Below are 18,085 nucleotides of genomic sequence, written 5' to 3'. Positions count from 1 at the left end.
AGTGTCCAGTCGTCCTCCCTGAAGATGACTGGGCAGTCGCCTGAACAAGGGCATTTTTTGTGAAATATATCTAAACCATGTATTATTTCTGTAAATTAATAGAAAATGTATTATTTAAATTTTTTAGCCCTGTTTGACGTATAAGGCGATGACAATACGATGGAGATGCGTGTCACAGGAAAACTGGGTGTGGCCCAACTAGGCACGATCACTGATGTGGGCTGGGTTTACATACAGTTCGCGCTGGGTGGGGCTTTCTGAGCGAACTAAAAATCGTTCGACCCATGGGGAACAGTCGTGTGCTGATGTTCAGCAGTTATCCCTTCGAAATCTTGCCTCCCCTCCTCCGCCGCCTTTCTACCCCACTTTCCAGGCGCCGGCTTGTCAGATCCGGGCGCCAGCTTCAGGTATTCATCCGAACCTCTCCTGGCCTAACCTTTCGTTTGTAAGATCTGCGCCCGTGTCTCACAGCTCCTACCGCTGGGAAACGCTTGTGTAGGATTAATTCTCATACCGACAACGGCCCTAGATGTGAAAGTTGAACGGGTGGCACACAGAATTAGATTAGATTTAGCTTGGCAACATAGTTTCTCAAAACCATACTAATCTAAAACCTCAATATTCAATTGCGTAGGCAATGAATTTCTAGAAACCACAGCTTTTTCTTTTCAGTTTAGAAAAAAGTGGTCAAGACCTTTTTCTTAAATACTACTACAAAAAAACCATGGTACTGGAGATACTGCGGTTTATAAAATTATGGAGTTTGTTGAATCCAAACACCTCGATGTTTTTTTTTCGCGAATACGCAAGAGCTTGCGTATCTTTCATGTGGGCTACTCGCGTAAGATGTTGGCCAAGCCACTGTTTCTGAAGGGGGCCTTGCCGTCAAACACGATGGTGTTCCGGTGCTTCCAGAGAAGCCAGGCGCCAAGAAGCAGCAAGGAAGAAAGGCCTTTGCGGGACGGCGATGGCGCAGCGGCGCACGAGGTGAGGCACCAATCCTGGAATCGGTTGTCGAGCTGCGGAGGCCCAGAGATGCATCGGCACAAAGAGAGGAGCTCATGCCATAACTGCCTCAAGAAAGAGCAGCCTACGAGGAGGTGGTGCATGCTCTCGGGCTCCTGATCATAGAATAGGCAAAGTTGAGCATGAGGGAGGCCGTGCCTACCCAGCCGCTCAGCGGTCCAGCAATGGTCAAGCAGAGCCAGCCAAATGAAGATCTTGACACGCAGGGGAGCCCTTGTCCTCCAGGTAAAACGCCGTCCTCGACAGAACCGTGAAACATGGCGGTGTAGCAAGACGCAGCAGAGCAGGCACCGGACTCCGTCCACCTCCAAATGAGGCGGCCAGGGCCTGGGGGTAGGACTATGTGACGAAGCCGACACCACAGGTCAACGTACTGCACAAGTGCAGCGGGTCCGAGCGCACCTGTGATGTCACAAATCCACACGAACTATGGTTTCTGAGAAAACCATAGTATTCTCCAAATACTTCAAAAACACTGAGCTGCCAAACGCAGCCTGAGCTTTCGATTCTTCTCCTTCCTTCGAAACCATTTGATCTTTCTATTTTAGTTTTCGCCAAGTGTTAATGCTACTGCACTAACTTTTTCCTTTTGATAGCCACAATATTCGACTACTGAGTGTGTTAATTTCTCGAGGATGACAAATCGTCAGTTTGCAAATATGATAGTACACAATTATCCAAAGGGAGTGTATTCCCTGCGCCGGATCAACCTCATGGAGCATCTCTTCTACCCTTCAACAGAAGCTGCCGAAAAGGCAGAAGTGAATAAGAAGGGATGGTTATCCACCATGTTGAAAGGGAGCCCCAAGCAGAGTCTGCCCAAGACGAACATCAACTTCTCATCACTGCCTAACATGGCCGACTTAACTACCAGGCATTTCTTCTCCCTGCTGAGAGGGCAGGGTGAGGGCTCTGTCATGTTCGTCAGTCCTAACGTCCACACGATGATGTACGACACTAGCACGGACTTCGTCTTTGGCATGCCACAAGCCAACTTCTGTAAGCAGAGTGACTCAATCGCCCTGTCCATCACTCGGCGGAGCTATGGCCAGGACAACCACGAGCTCTATGTCATAGGAAAAGGAGAGGACAATGCCTTGTTCGAGGTCTTGAACTATACCAGGACAACTGATCTGAACGACTCATCTTGGTACTGGCGACCTCTACCCTGCCCGCCACCGTTTCGGCCGTGCCTGCCTGGCAGCAACAGCAAAGTTTGTCCTCCCTCTGCAGCGGCTGTGTTGGATGCCGCCACAATATGTGTCTCATCTGTGGATGCTGGAGCCTGCGCCTTCTTTGACACGGCAACGCGCGAGTGGAGGCAGGCTGGCAGCTGGGTGCTGCCCATCCACGGTGCGGCGGAGTATGTCCCTGAGTTTGACCTTTGGTTTGGCCTCGACGATGTCATTGGCAACCCCAACCATTGCCTGCGTGCTTTTGACTTCGATTCCTCCAGGCGACCGGTGGTGCGGCACTCCTGGAACTATCTCAGCGTCCTGCCCGATGAGTGGTTGCCGCGGCAGAGGCACCTGCTAAACATGGGCTCAGGCAAGTTCTGCATCGCCACCAGCTTTCGAAATCTCTTGAGGCACACCTCGTGCACACGACTTAATGGTGCGGTCAATGAGCTTACTGTCTTGACTGGCGTGGAGGTGGTGCACAATGTCAATGGTTTCCAGATCGTCAAGCACAAGTCTGAATGTTACAGCTTGGAGGAAAATAGAATCCACTGTGTGCTCTGAGGAAAACTTATCTATGTTTCACTGTTATTGGATGGATCCTTCCATGTTTTTTCTTTTCTGATATGAATGAAAATATTTGCTTACCTTTTAACTCCATGGTTGAAATAGGCAATTGATGGCTGCAAGAAGAAATGAAAACATCATGCATGCTGTGCATCTTTCTTTATGAAATATTATTCTTTTGGTAAAATTTAGAAATTAAATTTGTTGGTCATGCTATCTGCTTAAATTCTAGCATATATTTTTAGTTTTTTTTACCCCTGCGCTTGAGTCAACTAGTAAAACTTCATCTTGAGGATTTCTCCGTCCTTTCTCCTTCTACCTTTATCTCAAGTGGAGAATGCGCGCCCGCCTTGGCCCCAGCAGACCACACCCGTGACTGAATTCTTTGTGCCCGTGAACTGTTTTGGTTTATCCCGCTCGTTTCGTTGCAAAGTTTGCGTGTCGTAGTGTTGATTCTACATAGATTGTGCCCCCGCGGTTATGCATTGATTATTGAGTTGATCTGGTGACTGTCGTTGGCTTGCTCCATCTAAGTATGCGTAGCTGGTTGCATTAGGTTCCAGATTCTGAATTTATTTCTGTACTTAACTTATTCATGGTTCAGCCCTGTCGATTCTAGTCTGAAATCCGTGTTATTATTGTTGATTCGTATACACTTTTCCAGATTGTTGTTGAGCATAGATCTGGTTTTGTAGGATTGTTGCCAACTTTATTTGTGGATTTGTTTACTACTAGTAGTGATCTAAACGCCCTTATATTTCTTTACAGAGGGAGTACTAGCTTACTCGGTTCAGCCTCATAGTTGCCTTCTACTCTGAAATTTATGTTATTACTGTTGCACCTGTCCAGATTGGTGTGTCCCACTTTGAGCAGGGATTTAGACTATATAGCCTTCTCACTAGGATTAAGATTGTCCTGGTAGATTGGTATGCTCGCTGCTCCAAAGAGTATTCCCACCATATAATTTGTGACATAAACTTGTTTATATTTTATTAATTAACTATTTATGCTTAAAGTTTGACACTACAGTACAGGGGGGGTCAATAAACCCTGACCGAGCGAGTATTAATTATCCTGCTTTGATGCACTTGTTATTTGGTGAGTTTATCTCGCCGGTTCTTCCGCGTTCATGTTTTCATCGTGTTATGAGGCCTCCGGCCGCTATGAATCCTTCTGGTGATAAGTTTGGTCCTTGACTCTTATCGTTCTTGTTCATTATTGTAGTATCTATACGTTGTTCAGTGTGTGGCGTATAGGCAATTAATAGAACTGTTTTTTGTTCATTACCTGTTTTAGCTAGTTAATATCCTCTACTATACGTGTATGGGCCGTTGGTTCCGGAGCGGTAATACAGTGTTCACATAATTTACATCTCCAGAGTGATAATTTACAGGAATCCCAGGACACTTGCTATCTTCATTTTGCAGACAACTTACCTGTGCAGGGCCTCATCATAGCAAGACACGCCTGTAGGATTTGGAGTGAGCCTAGTCTTGCTCAATAATAAGATACAAGTAGAACGACGACATACATGAAACGGAGACAGGTGTGATAGATCAATGAAATTAGATGTGAAGTATTAACTTTGCTGATGCAAGGATGGTCGGCACAGCTGCGGGCGAAACATGACTAACATATATCCTGTGTGTTTGAGCTGAGAACTCACCTTGCTCCGTTATTGGTCGATTCAGGTTGCAAAAAAAATTCACAAAAATCAAACAGGTCTAGAATTGAGAATCTTATATACGAGGGAGTATCTACAGTGATCTAAACTCCAACGAGAAAACAATCAGGACAGATGCGCATCCTGCAAAGTTTCCTTCATGGCCATGAAAGAGAAGCATATAATTTCATTACGATCCGAGAAGAAATGAACCCCTTGCACATATAATTTCACTACGATCCAAGAAGAAATGAACCCCGCACACATCTAGTCCCGAAGAAACAGACGAGTTTTGGGTCAGAGCACGCAGTGGATTTCAATGCCTTCAAGGTGTTTAGACTTGTGGTTGATCATCTTGAGCCTGTCGCCACAACGCACAACCTCGACGCCCGTCAAGATGATAAGGTCATTGACCACCATCTCATCATCTAGCCCGTGTAAAGGGTAGCCTGCTGCATTACATGGTGTGTGCCACTCGATATTTTGAAAGCTGGTGGCGATGCAGAACTTGCCTGAGCCAAGGTTGAGTAGGTGCCTCTGCCATGTCAACCACTTGTCGGACAGCGGATCAAGATAGTTCCAGGTGCGGTGCTCCACGGGTGGCCAGGAAGACAGGTCGAAGGCACCCAGACAGTGGTGGGTGTTGCCGACGGCAGCATTGACGCCAAACCAGAGGCCGAGTTCAGGGACGTACTCCGCCGCGCCATGGAAGGGCAGCGCCCAGCTTCCAGCCTTCCTCCACTCACCTTTCACCGTGTCAAAGGCATAGGCTCCGGTTTCCACAGACGACACACACAAAGTCGTCTCATCGACCACCGCCGCCGCGGAGGGGTGGATGACCTCTCTCCTGTGGAGGCTAGGCAGGTACGGTCCACGCATCGGCGGCGAGGGCAGATGTTGCCAGTGCCACCTCCGTTCAGTCCCAGCGGATGGACCCCCCCTGGCGGAGCCGTTCCTCCCGTACTCCAAGACCTCAAACAAGACATTGCTCGGTTCTTTGCTCAAGACATAGTGCTGTTCGTCGTCGTCTTGGCTCCCAGGCCTAGTCATGGACAAGGAGATTGAGTCCCTCTGTTTGCTGAAGTTAGTCTGGGGCATGGCGATGACGGCGTCCATGTCAATGTCGTACATCACGGGATTGGCGAAAGGGCCGGCGAACATGACACGGCCCTCTGCCTGCCCTTTCAGCAGGGAGAAGAAGTGCAAGTCCGTTGCGCCGTCCATCTTTGGCGGCGTCGAGAAGTTGATCTTGTGCTCGGGCAGAGGCTCCAAGCTCGGGATCGCCGATGGCAGTCCCTTCTTGTTACTCGCCTTTTCTGCTGCTGCTGCTGAGCGGTGGAAGAGATGCTGCTTGAGGTTGACCCGGAGCAGCGAGTAAAATTTACTGCCGTAATCGCGCACTATGACGTTGGCGAACGCACGATTCATCGTCCTCGCCAAATTAACCGGGCGAGGCAGTAGTCGAGTATCCTGACTATCAAGAGATACGAGTTATACACATCTAAAAGTTGTTGAAACCAAATATATCTGGATTAATCTCAGTAGAAAGTTGTTGCAAGTTCTTACCTGAAGTAGCGGAATCAAATCCCGTATGCCTCCAATTCCAAATTTTACCTCTAGCTAAGACCCACCGAACGCGAATCAATTCTGGAAGCCCTGATGTGCCTAGCAGGATGAAAGGCGGCGGCGGCGGAGGCGGAGGAACGAGATCCTCTGACTTAGGAAGTTCTACTGCCGAGGGACGTCCTTCGCGCTGCACCGTCCATCAGCCATCGAACGATACGAGCAGAAACTACAGCCTGCGCCAGCTTTCTCGCTCGGGTGGGCAGAAGTAAGCGGCCCATCGGCATACAAACTACATATTGCACTACAAACTACATACAGATGTATATAGATATATTTTAGAGTGTAGGTTCACTCATTTTGCTCCGTATGCAGTCCATAGCGTAACCTCTTGAAAGACTTATATTTAGGAATAGAGGGAGTAGTCAAAAGCTTCCCAAAACCGGACATCTGATAAAACCGTTGTTGTTAACCGGTCCACTGTCAAATCGGTGAACTGGTCTCTGATCACCGAGTGTTCTATCTCTCGCATTATATGGGCCGGCCCATTCGTCGCGACAGTTCAAAGCAGGGATGTGCGCTGCCTACGATTAGCGAAGTAACCGACTTTATAAGCGCGGAATAGAAAAAGCACGCTTATTTGTTTCTTCGTAGTTTGGGCCTGTTTTTTCTGTGTTGTTTTTTTTATCCGGTTTTCACTATTTGCAGGTCGAGTTTTCTTTTCTTTCTTTATTTTTCCATCTCAATTTGAGCTCATATGACCTCAACATGAACAGAAAAATCCAAAAAAATTGATAAAAATGCAAAAAAAGTCTAAATTATTTTTGTGGCAAACATTGATGAATGGTTTGAGCTCTTATAAAGTTTCATTAAGGAATGGCATTTGTGGAAGTCGTGACAAAAAAATCAGCACTCCAAAATGTTCTTTTTAGGATGACTACCCAAACTCCACAAAACTACATCACTTTGTGTATTCAGATAGCATCAGCGGGCGTAGCGCTACCGGCACGTCCGTGGTCATCCTGCAGTCCCCCAGGCGTCTTGCTCTTGCAGCTAGTAAATGTGCTAGGCTATTCTGCTGTCTCTTGACTGACTTGATTTGAAGAGAGATGAATGCCAGCATTGCTTCCTTTATCTCACTGACTAACCAGAACCATTCCAATCGGTAGATATCGTTTCCTCTCAGATGATTGGTCCCATGTACAACCTCAACAATGATTTCAGTCCAACCCAAACTGCGATTCCCTTGGCTTCTTCACTGATTTGCATGTAGAAACTGAACACTGACGCAACCTTTCTGTCGGAAACGGGGCAGAGCTGGGCGGGTGCAGTTGCACGGAATAACATGGGGCCGTATGCTACTCATCTAGCGAACAAAATGCTTATGTTTTGGAGCATCAATTTTGTTTTTTCGCCATGACTTCCATGAATATGATTCACTGATGAAATTTGACAATCACTCAAAACATTTGTCAATGTTTGCTACCCAAAAAAATTAGACTTTTTTTTAATTTGTTTTCAATATTTTTGGATTTTACAGTTCATGCTGACATCATATGAGGTCAAACTGAGATGCGGACTTTCCAACACTTTTTTCGTGAATACAACTGACATGCACATATAGTGATGTTTTTTTTTCAAACATTTTGATACCTTATTTGCATTTTCTAAGTTGGTATAAATTCATTATCAAGTTTTCAAAGTGACGGTCAAACGGTCAAAGGGCAAAAACATAAGAGGAGGGAAAGAGCTTGGACACAAACGAGGGATTTTAGAATTTAAAGGTAAATCAGACGAGTGTGACACAACTAGGAGCTCGAATGTAATTGTCCCTTTTATCTAACGAAAACACTAACGCCCACACGTGTGGGCGTTAGCCAACTCGCCCACACGCCTCGATCGTCACCCAGTGCCTTTTGCACGAATCTTGGCACGAGAGGGCTGATTTTGTGTGCCACGTAGGACAACTCGCGTGTGTGGCGTATGAGGGTGTTCGCCCGCACGCTGTTTTCCCTCCGAGGTCAGCGGTTGCGACTCGGGGCGTGCGGTGGAACTGCCGTCGCGCCCGCACGCCTCGCACGACTTCTGTCCCCCATCTCCCACGACTGCCCATTTTCCCACTCTCCCACACCCAAGTTGTCATTTGCCATGTTTTTTGCAGGTTACATGGCAACCGCCCTATTCGTGATTGTAAGCATATGGCAACTCTCTTTTACCCCGAACATGTTATTGTTGCCACGTCTATTTTTGTAGCGCTACATGGCAACTGTCTAGTGTTAGTAGGTGGCAACTTCTAAAGATACCACCGTAGTCCACATGCCCGTCTCCTCTCCCACACACCAAAAGCTATCAGTTGCCATGTGTTTTTGTAGAGTACATGGCAACTGCCCTAGTGTGCTTGTAAGTAGATGGCAACTCTCTTTTACCCGGACATGTTTTTTGCCATGTTTTGTAGTGCTACATGGCAACTGTCTAGTGTTAGTAGGTGGCAACTCCTAAAGTTTTCAAATCATGGCAACTGTAGTAGACCAGACCATACATGGCAACAACTGCAGTTGCCCAAAAATGGCATCCGACACTTGACCTGAGATGGCAACTGCAGTTGAGCAACCATGGCAACTGTAGTTGTCCGACATGGCAACTGTAGTTCAGTGACATGGCAACTGCAGTTGTCCGACATGGCAACTGCAGTTCAGCGACATGGCAACTGCAGTTACACGTACATGGAAGAGGGTCCGGACCATAGCAATCGCGGCGGGACGCGTGGTTACTGCCACGCGGGGCGTGTGGCTCGGAGACGGGGAGGGGCGACGGCCGAGACGGGTCGTGCGGGCCGCGTGGTCGCTCGCCCGGACGTGCTCATGCGGGCGATCGCGCCGCACACCGAACGTGCGGGCTGTGGCGGGGTGCGGCCGGGCCTGTGTCGATGCCACACGTGGCGTACGGCAGATACTCCCTAGATGCCACACGTGTGACAGTTATCGACGTCCTTATCTAATGACAATCAAAACCTTGTAGGACGTTTTTTTGACATCCTTAATGTTACTTGTTCTTTCATGTCATGGCCCACATAACGCTTATTTGCATTCCTGCAAGGCACAATCTTAGCTTAATATTGGGTTCCTCGGATACTAGCAAACATGAACATGTAGTAGTACCAATTAATATTCGATCATTTCTATCATCCAAATACGGGTCCGAACCAACAGCTTCCATTTTCTGCAACCTCAATACGCGTGCGTGTTGGATTTGGATCAGTGCAGATTCGGCATGCACCAGGAAGGCCAATGCCAGAATGGACGGCACCGGCAGTTGCCCAAGTTACCGAGGGAGAGGCGGTCGGTGGTGAGGCCGGCGAGGTCGAGCACGGAGACGGCGTACCTTCCCTTGGTGTAACTCCCGTCCTGGTACGAGCTCGCCGCGTACATGCAGTTCCTCCGTACCCCGTTGACCCTGTTGGCCTCGACGCAGAAGCCGCGGAAGCCGTTCACGAACACGGCGCGGTCGTCGATGTCGTCGACCTCGGCCCACCCCGTGGGGTTCCCGCGGCGGCGGTCCCAGCGGAAGGCCTTGAAGAGCTCCCTCGAGCCGACCGTTTCGCCCGGGTGCAGGAGGTGCGTCCTGACGATCACGAGGAAATCGGAGGAGGACACGATGAGCGTGGACTCGACTTTGCGCCGGTCCCACGGGGCTCCCCTGCGCAGGTGCTCCGGCACGAGCATCTCCGGCGGCTGGATCACGGAGGCCACGGCGAAGGTCTCGCTGTACGGGCCGACCGTCTTGCGGGTCTCCCCATCGAAGAGGTAGAACACGCCGTCGCAGTCGCAGTAGGTGATGCTGCTGACCTGGTCCAGCTCCGAGCACTCCACCGGGCTCCACGACCTGTCGCCCGGCCGGCAGAAGAAGGCGCACAGGTACTCCCTGGTCGTCGGCGCCGACCGCTCGACCCCGATCATGACGCCGTGCGGCGACCGATCCCACGCCATGTCGCGGACGATGAATTCGAAGCAGAGCGAGGGTGGCAGCGTGGGTAGGCTGGCCGAGGCGCCGGTGAAGGGGTGCAGTAGCGTGGCCGAGAAGTCGCTGGTCACGGCCAGCGTCCAGCCCCGCGGTGAAGCGAAGTGGAAGTTGTTCCCGCGAGCGGCCGGCGCCGGGATGCTCGCGATGGTGTCGTCGGCGAGTGACCACACGCGGCGGTCGACACGGGTCTCCTATCGGGAAGTCATTTCGGAAGGCAGCAGGAGCAGCGGCACGCGGTGGCGGGCGGCGTGCACCGCCGACGGGCACACGGAGCGGAAGCGCGCCAGGTCGGCGTGCCCGCTGATCCTGTCGACGATCGCCGCTACGAGGTCGGCCGGCAGGTCGGACCAGCTCATCGTCATGTCCGTGCCGGCAGTGCCAAGGCGTCTTCTAGGTATGGATTTATCGAACGTCCAAGGAGGAGAGTGGTTTAGACATCACAGTACACCGTGTCTATGGCTCTATGCTCGTCTGACTTCAGATTTTGGGAGGGATGCAAAATGGGCCACCGGTCCTTTTCACGACCTTATGTATTTTTATGGAAAAAATATCAAACGCCTGCAATACTAAAGCAATGGGGTGCCAAAAGAAAGAGAGGGGGTCGCCCGCCCCGGTGATCCAGCAGCACCCCCTCTCACCATCTCTTCATCATCGCGATTGATCTGCTGCATCACATTATTCAGGTGGCAACAGCCAAGGGCCTGCTGCCGACACCGTCAATCGCGACGTCATATTACGGGTGAGCCTCTATGTAGATGACACCGTCATTTTCACCAACCCGGTGTGCGAGGAGATTGACATGACCCTCAACATCCTCGCAGCCTTTAGGGGTGCTTCAGGCCTACATGCCAACTTGTAGAAGTCCACTGCCTCGCCAATTAGGTTCGACGACATCAGACTCGACGATGTACTTTGAAGCTTCTGTGATGCTAGGTAGGGTTGGTTTCTCCATGAAATATCTGGTGATGCCTATCACCATCAAGAGGATCCGACATGCCCAACTTCAGTTCGTCCTCAACCGAATCCGCACTCTGGTGGTTGATGGAAGGGTGTGGGGCGTGCTCGTGCGGTCGTGCCCGGTGTTATGCCGACATTCGCCCTCATGTCACCACAAGATGGTCTCCAATGTCAAGGTTGATGACTTCAACCTTGCTACATCTAGCTCTGATAACGCGCGGGCTGTTGAAAAATGTTGCACTTTGGCAACAGGGCGAGCTGATCAAAGGTCTCCTTGTTGTTCATTCAATCGCCCAAGGTTTGAATCGTCTTGTCAATCAGAGTAAAGATCTAGAATATCAAGCAAGTGATGGATGCCTCCCTGGAAATTGTGACAACCCCTGCAAGAAGTTAGTCGTAAGGATGACTCGCTCTGTTGTTTCTTATTTTGCGAGTAGTCCACTTGAGGTGTGTGGTGCTGGGTATCTTCTATTGTGTTTGCCATGTTGTAGGCTAGTGTGGATGTGGCTCCAGCTGCATCATGATTTGGAGAGGGCTTCGCCCTGCTTATATCGGTTTTTACCTGATTTTTCATAATTAACTGATCAACTATCTTCTTCTTAATTAATAAAAAGCAAAGCTTTTGCCTTCGTTTAAAAAAAATAAAGCTAGGCAAACTGACTAGCGTAAAGCACAATCTTGGCTTAATCTTGGACTGTTCTTCAGATTAAGAGCTCATATTACCCTAGTACGAATCCAAATTACCGAAAAAGGGTTTCCTCCGCTTTGTATTCCAAAGCAACCAACACCGATACAAGGATCGTTGGGACGAACAGCACATCAAGCCCAAAAGAAAAAGAAAAAGAAGCAAATGCCAACAACGGCAACTCGACAAAGCGCGGATGACCCGCCACCGCTACGCCCTCCAGAAACAAACCACCACAACCCGAGGCTCCGAACCGCCGCGTACCAACCCGCACCTCCAAGAAAGAATGTGGCGCCGACGACGCTGCTGCCCGGACATGTCCTAGGGTTTCCCCCGGCACGCGGGGGGTGGTGGGGGATGGATATCACCGACACCCTCTAGGAAGGCATGGTGGCACCCGCAAGTGTCACCGCATTGGAGCCGAAGAACCGGCAAGGATTTCTCCCGCACTCCAACCCCACCGCCCAACGGACCGGAGCCAACCAGCCAGACCGCCGCCCATCACCATGCGCCATCGCGGTTGCGTCGCCACCCATGCCGCCTCACTGCAAACACCAACACGAGGCCAAGAGGACCGAAGAGAAGCGCCCGCGGAGGGAGAAGCAACACCGAAGCCGAACGGGAGGGAACCACCTCCACAGCCGTCGTGCGGGAGGCAAGAACCTCCGGCACCGTCGCGGTAGCCGTCCGGACGCGGTCGCAGGGCATGCCAGGCCACCTCTGGCCCGGCCAGGCCTGAAAAGGGCCCGCTAAGCCCCGCCGCCATGCTGCAGCAAACCGGCGATGGCGCCGCCAGCACCCTGCCACTCATCCCCTCTCCCCCGCCTCCCGGAAGTCACGAAGCAGACCCACCCCGCCGCCGGCCCGCCTAGGCCCAGATGGGGCCCGAAGGGCCCAGATCTGGGCCGAGCGGGCACCGCCAGACCGCGCCGCTGCGTCGCCCCGTCGCCAACGGCGACGCCGCCGTCCAGAAGCCCGCCCCCGCTTGCGCCAGGAACCCCCGCCGCCGCGCTGGACCGCCGCCGCCTAGAGACACCGCCCGGGGTCTCCCCGTCCCGCACGGGTGGACATCTGAGAGGGGAAAGGCTAGGGGGCCGCCGCCGCCAGCGCCTCCCGGGCGAGGCCCGCAGCGGGCGCCAGTGACGGCGGCAGGGAGGAAGGGGAAGGGGGAGGTGCACGGGGGAGAAGGTTGGGCGGCCGGCCGCCCGCGGGGCAACGCGCTCGCGGGAGAGAAGGGAGTTTCCCGAATCCAAATTAAGATCTCACACAGTACACCTCAACGCGCGTAGTTGGACTTGGATCAGCAGAGATTTGGCATGCACCACGAAGGCCGTTGCCAGAATCTACTGGACCGGCAGCTGCTTAGGTTCCCGACCGAGAGATGCTCGATGGCGAGGCCAGCGAGGTCCAGCACGGAGACGGCGCACCTCCCGTCGCGTTTCGCGGACGGGTGCGAGCTCGCGACATACACACAGTTCCGCCGCACCCCGTTGAATCCGTTGGCCTCGACGTAGAACCCCCGGAAGCTGTCCACGAACACGGCGCGGTTGCCGATGTCTTCGACCGCCGCCCAGCTCGTGGGGTTCCTGCGGTCCCAACGGAAGGCCCTCGCCCTGCGGAGCTTCACCGGGCCGTCGAATCCTCCCGGGGGCAAGACATGCGTCCGGCCGATCATGATGAGCTCGGCGGACGACACGGCGAGCGTGGGCTCGCGCATCAGCTGCGCCGGCGGCGGCTCGATCACGGCAGACACGGCGAAGGTTTCGCTGTCCAGGCAGACCGTCTTGCGGGTCCCCGCATCGAAGAGATAGAACGCGCCGTCGCAGTAGGTGATGCTGCTGACCTGGCTGAGCTCCTCCAGGCACTCCACCGGGCTCCACGACTGGTCCCCCGGCCGGCAGAAGCACGGCATCTTGGTGCTCCGCAGGGCGATCATGACGGCGTGTGGCGACCGATCCCACACCATGTCGCGACGAACGACAGGGTCGTTGCGGAACGAGGGCGGCAGCCCGGGTAAGCCGACCGAGAAGTAGCGGTCCACGGCGAGCGTCCAGCCGTCCGGCGAGGCGAAGAGGAAGAAGCCGCTGGCGGCGGGCACGGGGATCCTCACGATCCGGTCATCCGCGAGCGACCAGAGGCGGCGGTCGACGCGGAAGTGGTTTTCGGCAGGCAGGAGGAGCAGGGGAGCGCTGCGGCGGGCGCCGTGCGCCGCCGACGCCGAGTGCCAGGACGGGCACACGGAGTGGAAGCAGGCGAAATCGGCGTGGTCGCCGATCCTGTCGGCGACCGCCGCTACGAGGTCGGCCGGCAGGTCGGACCAGCTCATCGTCATGTCCGTGCCGGCAGCGCCAAGGCGCCTTGTCTGGTTTTCTCTGATGTGCTTGCTTGACTTTGCATATTTGGACGAGTGTGGTGGCCCGTGAGACCGTGACTACATTTTGTGTATGAGCCGGTCTAGGCCTGGTAAAAACAAGAACTTGCTCAATCAAATCCTGCGTTGTGATTTACGCTAAGTGGCGACAATGCTCTATTTTATAAGCTCGTTGGAGCATCTCTAACCGATCCCTCCAAACAGGAGTATAATTCGATTTTACTCCTCTAAATTGCACATAACCGATCTTTTTTACTCCATGGCCCGACTCTTAAATATACTCGACACCATCGTTGCGGTAAAAACTCCCCCACTTCCATGCTCGACCTTATCCATTCCGGCACCGCACATCCCCGCTGGCGCGCCTCCGCATCCTCTTCGGGGATGCCCCGCCACCCAAATGACCGGATCCAACGCGTAGGTCCCCTCCACTAATCAGAAGCGTCGATCTATGCCGCCACGTGTAGTCCCGAGCCCGAGGTCACGACGGTGCATCCTCCTCCCAGTTCCTTGACCCTCCACAATCGCCGACGCTGAAGAGGAGCTACCTCGGCGTGGCGGAAGTGGGTAGGGGAGATCACCGGCCGTGGAACCCACCAACGGATTTGGATAAGTTCCTACCACTCGGTGGCACGGGCGTATGACATCATGTGGATGTGCCTCCACAGCGCAAACGCGCGGCTGAACTTCCCCTCCCGAGCGCGCCGATGAGGAGTACATGGCGATGCTCTACCGCCTGTACCCGGAGCGCGTCGAGGAGGAGCGCCAGTAGAACGAGCTCTACAAGTTGGGGGAAGCGGCGATCATTAACCTTTCCTCCTGTGACGACGACGACAGAGATAGTGGCGGCGACGGAGCGGGCCAGGGCGGTGGTGACAGAGCGGACGAGGGCGGTGGCGGCCCCATCACCGATGAGTATACTTGGCCATCCTCGGGCCAGGTCGGGCTTGGGGCTCGGCCTAACAAAGCCCGAGGCAGAAAAACTAGGCCCAGGCCTGGCCCAGCCCGACCGTCGGGCCTAGTTTTTAAGCCCAAGCCCGGTCCGACAATGAAAAAGCGCGCCGGACCTCGGGCCTCAAGTCGGGCCCCTTCCCTAAAATGCAAAAGGGCAAGCCCAAGCCTAGCCCACGGGCAAGATCGGGTTTGGGTCGGGTCGGGCTTTTTTGGGCCGAGTCGGGTCAGGCCGGCTGGGCCGGGTATCTCATGGCCAGGTATACCAATGAGGATGGGATAAGATGATGGCTGAGATCACCGCTAGCAACCGGTTTGTTTAGTTTTAATCCAATCTTAGTGCAGATTTTATTTAGTGTTATGTAAAATAGTTTATGCTAGTCGCTGAATCAAATTTGAATCAAGTTTGATGAACTATTTTGAATCAAATTTGGACCGAAATTATGTTCAATTTTTGTAAGGAGTTAAGTTTACGAGACCGACTAGAAACAACTTTTATTTACCAGAGCAAATATACTCCTGTAGAGGATAGGAGGTCATATACTCTTAAATTTTAAGGGATCGATGAGATGCACTTAGTGCTTTTTTATAAATCAACGAACCTCCATTAACTTAACCAGGTGCAAACCTCTTTTAACGCCAAAGGTACGTTGCGGTACATCTCCTGTCATCCGCATGCTTTATGATTCGAGCAAGGAGACACCCGCAAGCTTTGTATAACCGTGTATTCACAGTGCACCTTTCGTATCTGGTTTGAGTCAAATCACTCAATGGGCCCTACCAAATACCTGGCGGATGTATGGTCCCCTCTCTCTCCTCTATATCTCACACGTACATGAAGCCATGGAGAAAACAAACTCTGTTTTTTTAACAATTTCGATCATCCATATCTTTTAGATTATAATTTATTTTTGAAATAATCTATATATTGAACTTTTGGCATCAAGACCTTTAGGCCCTGTTTGGTTCAGCTTTTATCGACGGATTCCGCTGCCGCGCAGCAGAATCTGAACCAAAGGACGAACCCAGCAGAATCCGATTCCAGAAATCCGCTGCCAAAATCTGAACCAAAAGTGGAAGCAGCCAGGACGAGCTTTACAAAATCTGATTCCGCTGCGGGCCAAAATCTGAAAAAGCTATATCAGCTGGTTTGCCAAATGACCTACATCTTTTTCACATCAGATTTTCCGCAGCAGATTTTTCACAACTGCTTTTAGAAATCCACAGCCGAACCAAACAGGGCCTTAGAGCAAGATCAATCTTGGATTCAAACATATTAAAATTTCAACGTTTCAATCAACTTATTTCATTCAATCTATTTCAGTTTGGAGAACTGCTTAGAACAAGACCAACGAGAGAAATATGTTTTTGATTTGACTGATATTATTCTTTTCAAATAAGCGAAACATGTTTTTTTAACACTGAAGTTTTTTTTAGTGAAATCAGTATTTTCAAAGGTGTAAATTTTATTAAATGATTGAAATATTGAAAATTAGTGGAATAAGTTTTTCCAAATGTGTGAAAACACTTTTATTACAACCTGCTTCATAGATTTTGTAAGAATTTGGTTTCTTATATTTTGTAAGATGTGAGTCGTTTCACTTTCTTTTTGAAGTGAAGTAATTTGTTTCGCATATTTTGTAAGATAAATCAGTTTCACCTTTTTTCATTAGAATTCATGTTTCACATCTGCACATCACTAAAATACACATATTTTAAAGTGAAATCCGGTGGCGCCGAAATGTTGTCGGGGACGCCTCCGTCATCATTGTCAACTCTCTCTCCCTTCTCATGGTGATGTGTGAGTAGTCTTCCTTAGAGGCCGAGGACTCCATCAATATGTACTAGTAGTCATGTGATATATCTTTCTCTTGATCAGAATTTTTTTATGGTGATTGTGATCATGGGCATTATTAATGGATTTGAATCATGTGATGTATCTCCCTCATATTTATGTTTTTGCTGAATTGAATATTGCTCATTGATGGGATTCTTTACGTTGGATTGAATCTTTTGGTAATCATTGAGATTACATGATACATGTCTAATATAACTTCACGAGACCCGTAGTGACACAGGGGGTAACTTTATGGATAATAGGTTAGAACGTTAAGGATCATTTCGTGTTGCCATAATATAATTTCTAGGGTTGCCTATGATGACATTGAGGTGGTTGACAATTTGCGCACCTATGCGATTTCATTCTACTTTGATCCGACAAAAGAGGGAACTCTAGAGTGATTCTTTACTGCATTTTTTGAGGGCATTTGCGGTGGTTCAATAGATTAACATTAGATAGAGGGCTTTGAGGTGGTTGAATATTTGCGCACCTACGCGATTTCATCCTATTTTGATCCGACAAAAGAGGGAACTTTGGAGTGAGTCTTTACTGCATTTTTTAAGGGTATATCATGTTGTTTAACTATGTTAGTTATGTTGGGAGTTGGCCATAGTAAAAGTATGAGCCCTAAGCCTTATTTCCAGACACTGTTACTCATGTTTGCTACTGTTTATCTTGCTCCCTTATTTATTCCAAAAATAAAAAAATATTGTTACCACCCAAACTACCAATCTATCACACAAATTATTAATATCTTTATCAACCTAGTGCATCTATACAACTGGCAATTGTATAGGGTGTGTTGGAAACACAAGAGAATACTTTTATTTGTTCGCAGGGTTGTTTCAGAGGGACTACTTTCAATCTATGTCTCCCATGATTGATGAACATTAAACCATCCACTTAGGAGAAATTTATTGTTGTCCTACAGTCCTCTATGTTTGAAGGTCCAATAAAGTCTTCGTGAATAAAAGTGTAGAGGCGTCAGTGACCATGTTCCACTATGAATGTGTTGGGGAACGTAGTAATTTCAAAAAATTCCTACGCACACGCAAGATCATGGTGATGCATAGCAACGAGAGGGGAGAGTGTTGTCCACGTACCCTCGTAGACCGAAAGCGGAAGCGTTAGCACAACACGGTTGATATAGTCGTACGTCTTCACGATCCGACCGATCAAGTAACAAACGTACGACACCTCCGAGTTCAGCACACGTTCAGCCCGATGACGTCCCTCGAACTCCGATCTAGCCGAGTGTTGAGGG

The 18,085-nt window shown here is 50.6% G+C and overlaps 4 protein-coding genes across 4 annotated transcripts; 1 reads left to right on the top strand and 3 right to left on the bottom strand.

Moving 5' to 3' along the window:
- The first annotated feature begins 205 nt into the window (after nt 1–205).
- On the top strand, nt 206–2,859 carry LOC141022403 (uncharacterized). Its single transcript, XM_073498643.1, has 2 exons — nt 206–407; nt 1,623–2,859. The coding sequence occupies exons 1-2, from the start codon at nt 285–287 to the stop codon at nt 2,766–2,768; spliced, it is 1,269 nt and encodes a 422-aa protein (XP_073354744.1). The 5' UTR covers nt 206–284; the 3' UTR covers nt 2,769–2,859.
- A 1,336-nt stretch (nt 2,860–4,195) lies between these two features.
- On the bottom strand, nt 4,196–6,274 carry LOC109786074 (uncharacterized). Its single transcript, XM_020344655.4, has 2 exons — nt 6,001–6,274; nt 4,196–5,908 (listed from the first exon to the last, which is right to left on the bottom strand). The coding sequence occupies exon 2, from the start codon at nt 5,860–5,862 to the stop codon at nt 4,732–4,734; it is 1,131 nt and encodes a 376-aa protein (XP_020200244.3). The 5' UTR covers nt 5,863–5,908; nt 6,001–6,274; the 3' UTR covers nt 4,196–4,731.
- Nucleotides 6,275–9,094: 2,820 nt separating this feature from the next.
- Nucleotides 9,095–10,270, bottom strand: LOC109786109 (uncharacterized). Its single transcript, XM_073498642.1, has one exon. It carries the CDS (start codon nt 9,981–9,983, stop codon nt 9,252–9,254), a length of 732 nt encoding a protein of 243 aa, XP_073354743.1. The 5' UTR covers nt 9,984–10,270; the 3' UTR covers nt 9,095–9,251.
- A 2,615-nt stretch (nt 10,271–12,885) lies between these two features.
- Nucleotides 12,886–14,160, bottom strand: LOC109786107 (putative F-box protein At5g66830). The gene has a single exon (XM_020344683.4). It carries the CDS (start codon nt 13,989–13,991, stop codon nt 12,960–12,962), a length of 1,032 nt encoding a protein of 343 aa, XP_020200272.2. The 5' UTR covers nt 13,992–14,160; the 3' UTR covers nt 12,886–12,959.
- Nucleotides 14,161–18,085: the final 3,925 nt, after the last annotated feature.

The sequence above is a fragment of the Aegilops tauschii genome, chromosome 5 (genome assembly GCF_002575655.3).
Source record: "Aegilops tauschii subsp. strangulata cultivar AL8/78 chromosome 5, Aet v6.0, whole genome shotgun sequence".
Taxonomy (NCBI): domain Eukaryota; kingdom Viridiplantae; phylum Streptophyta; class Magnoliopsida; order Poales; family Poaceae; genus Aegilops; species Aegilops tauschii.
This window is presented reverse-complemented; position numbering and strand designations above follow the sequence as displayed.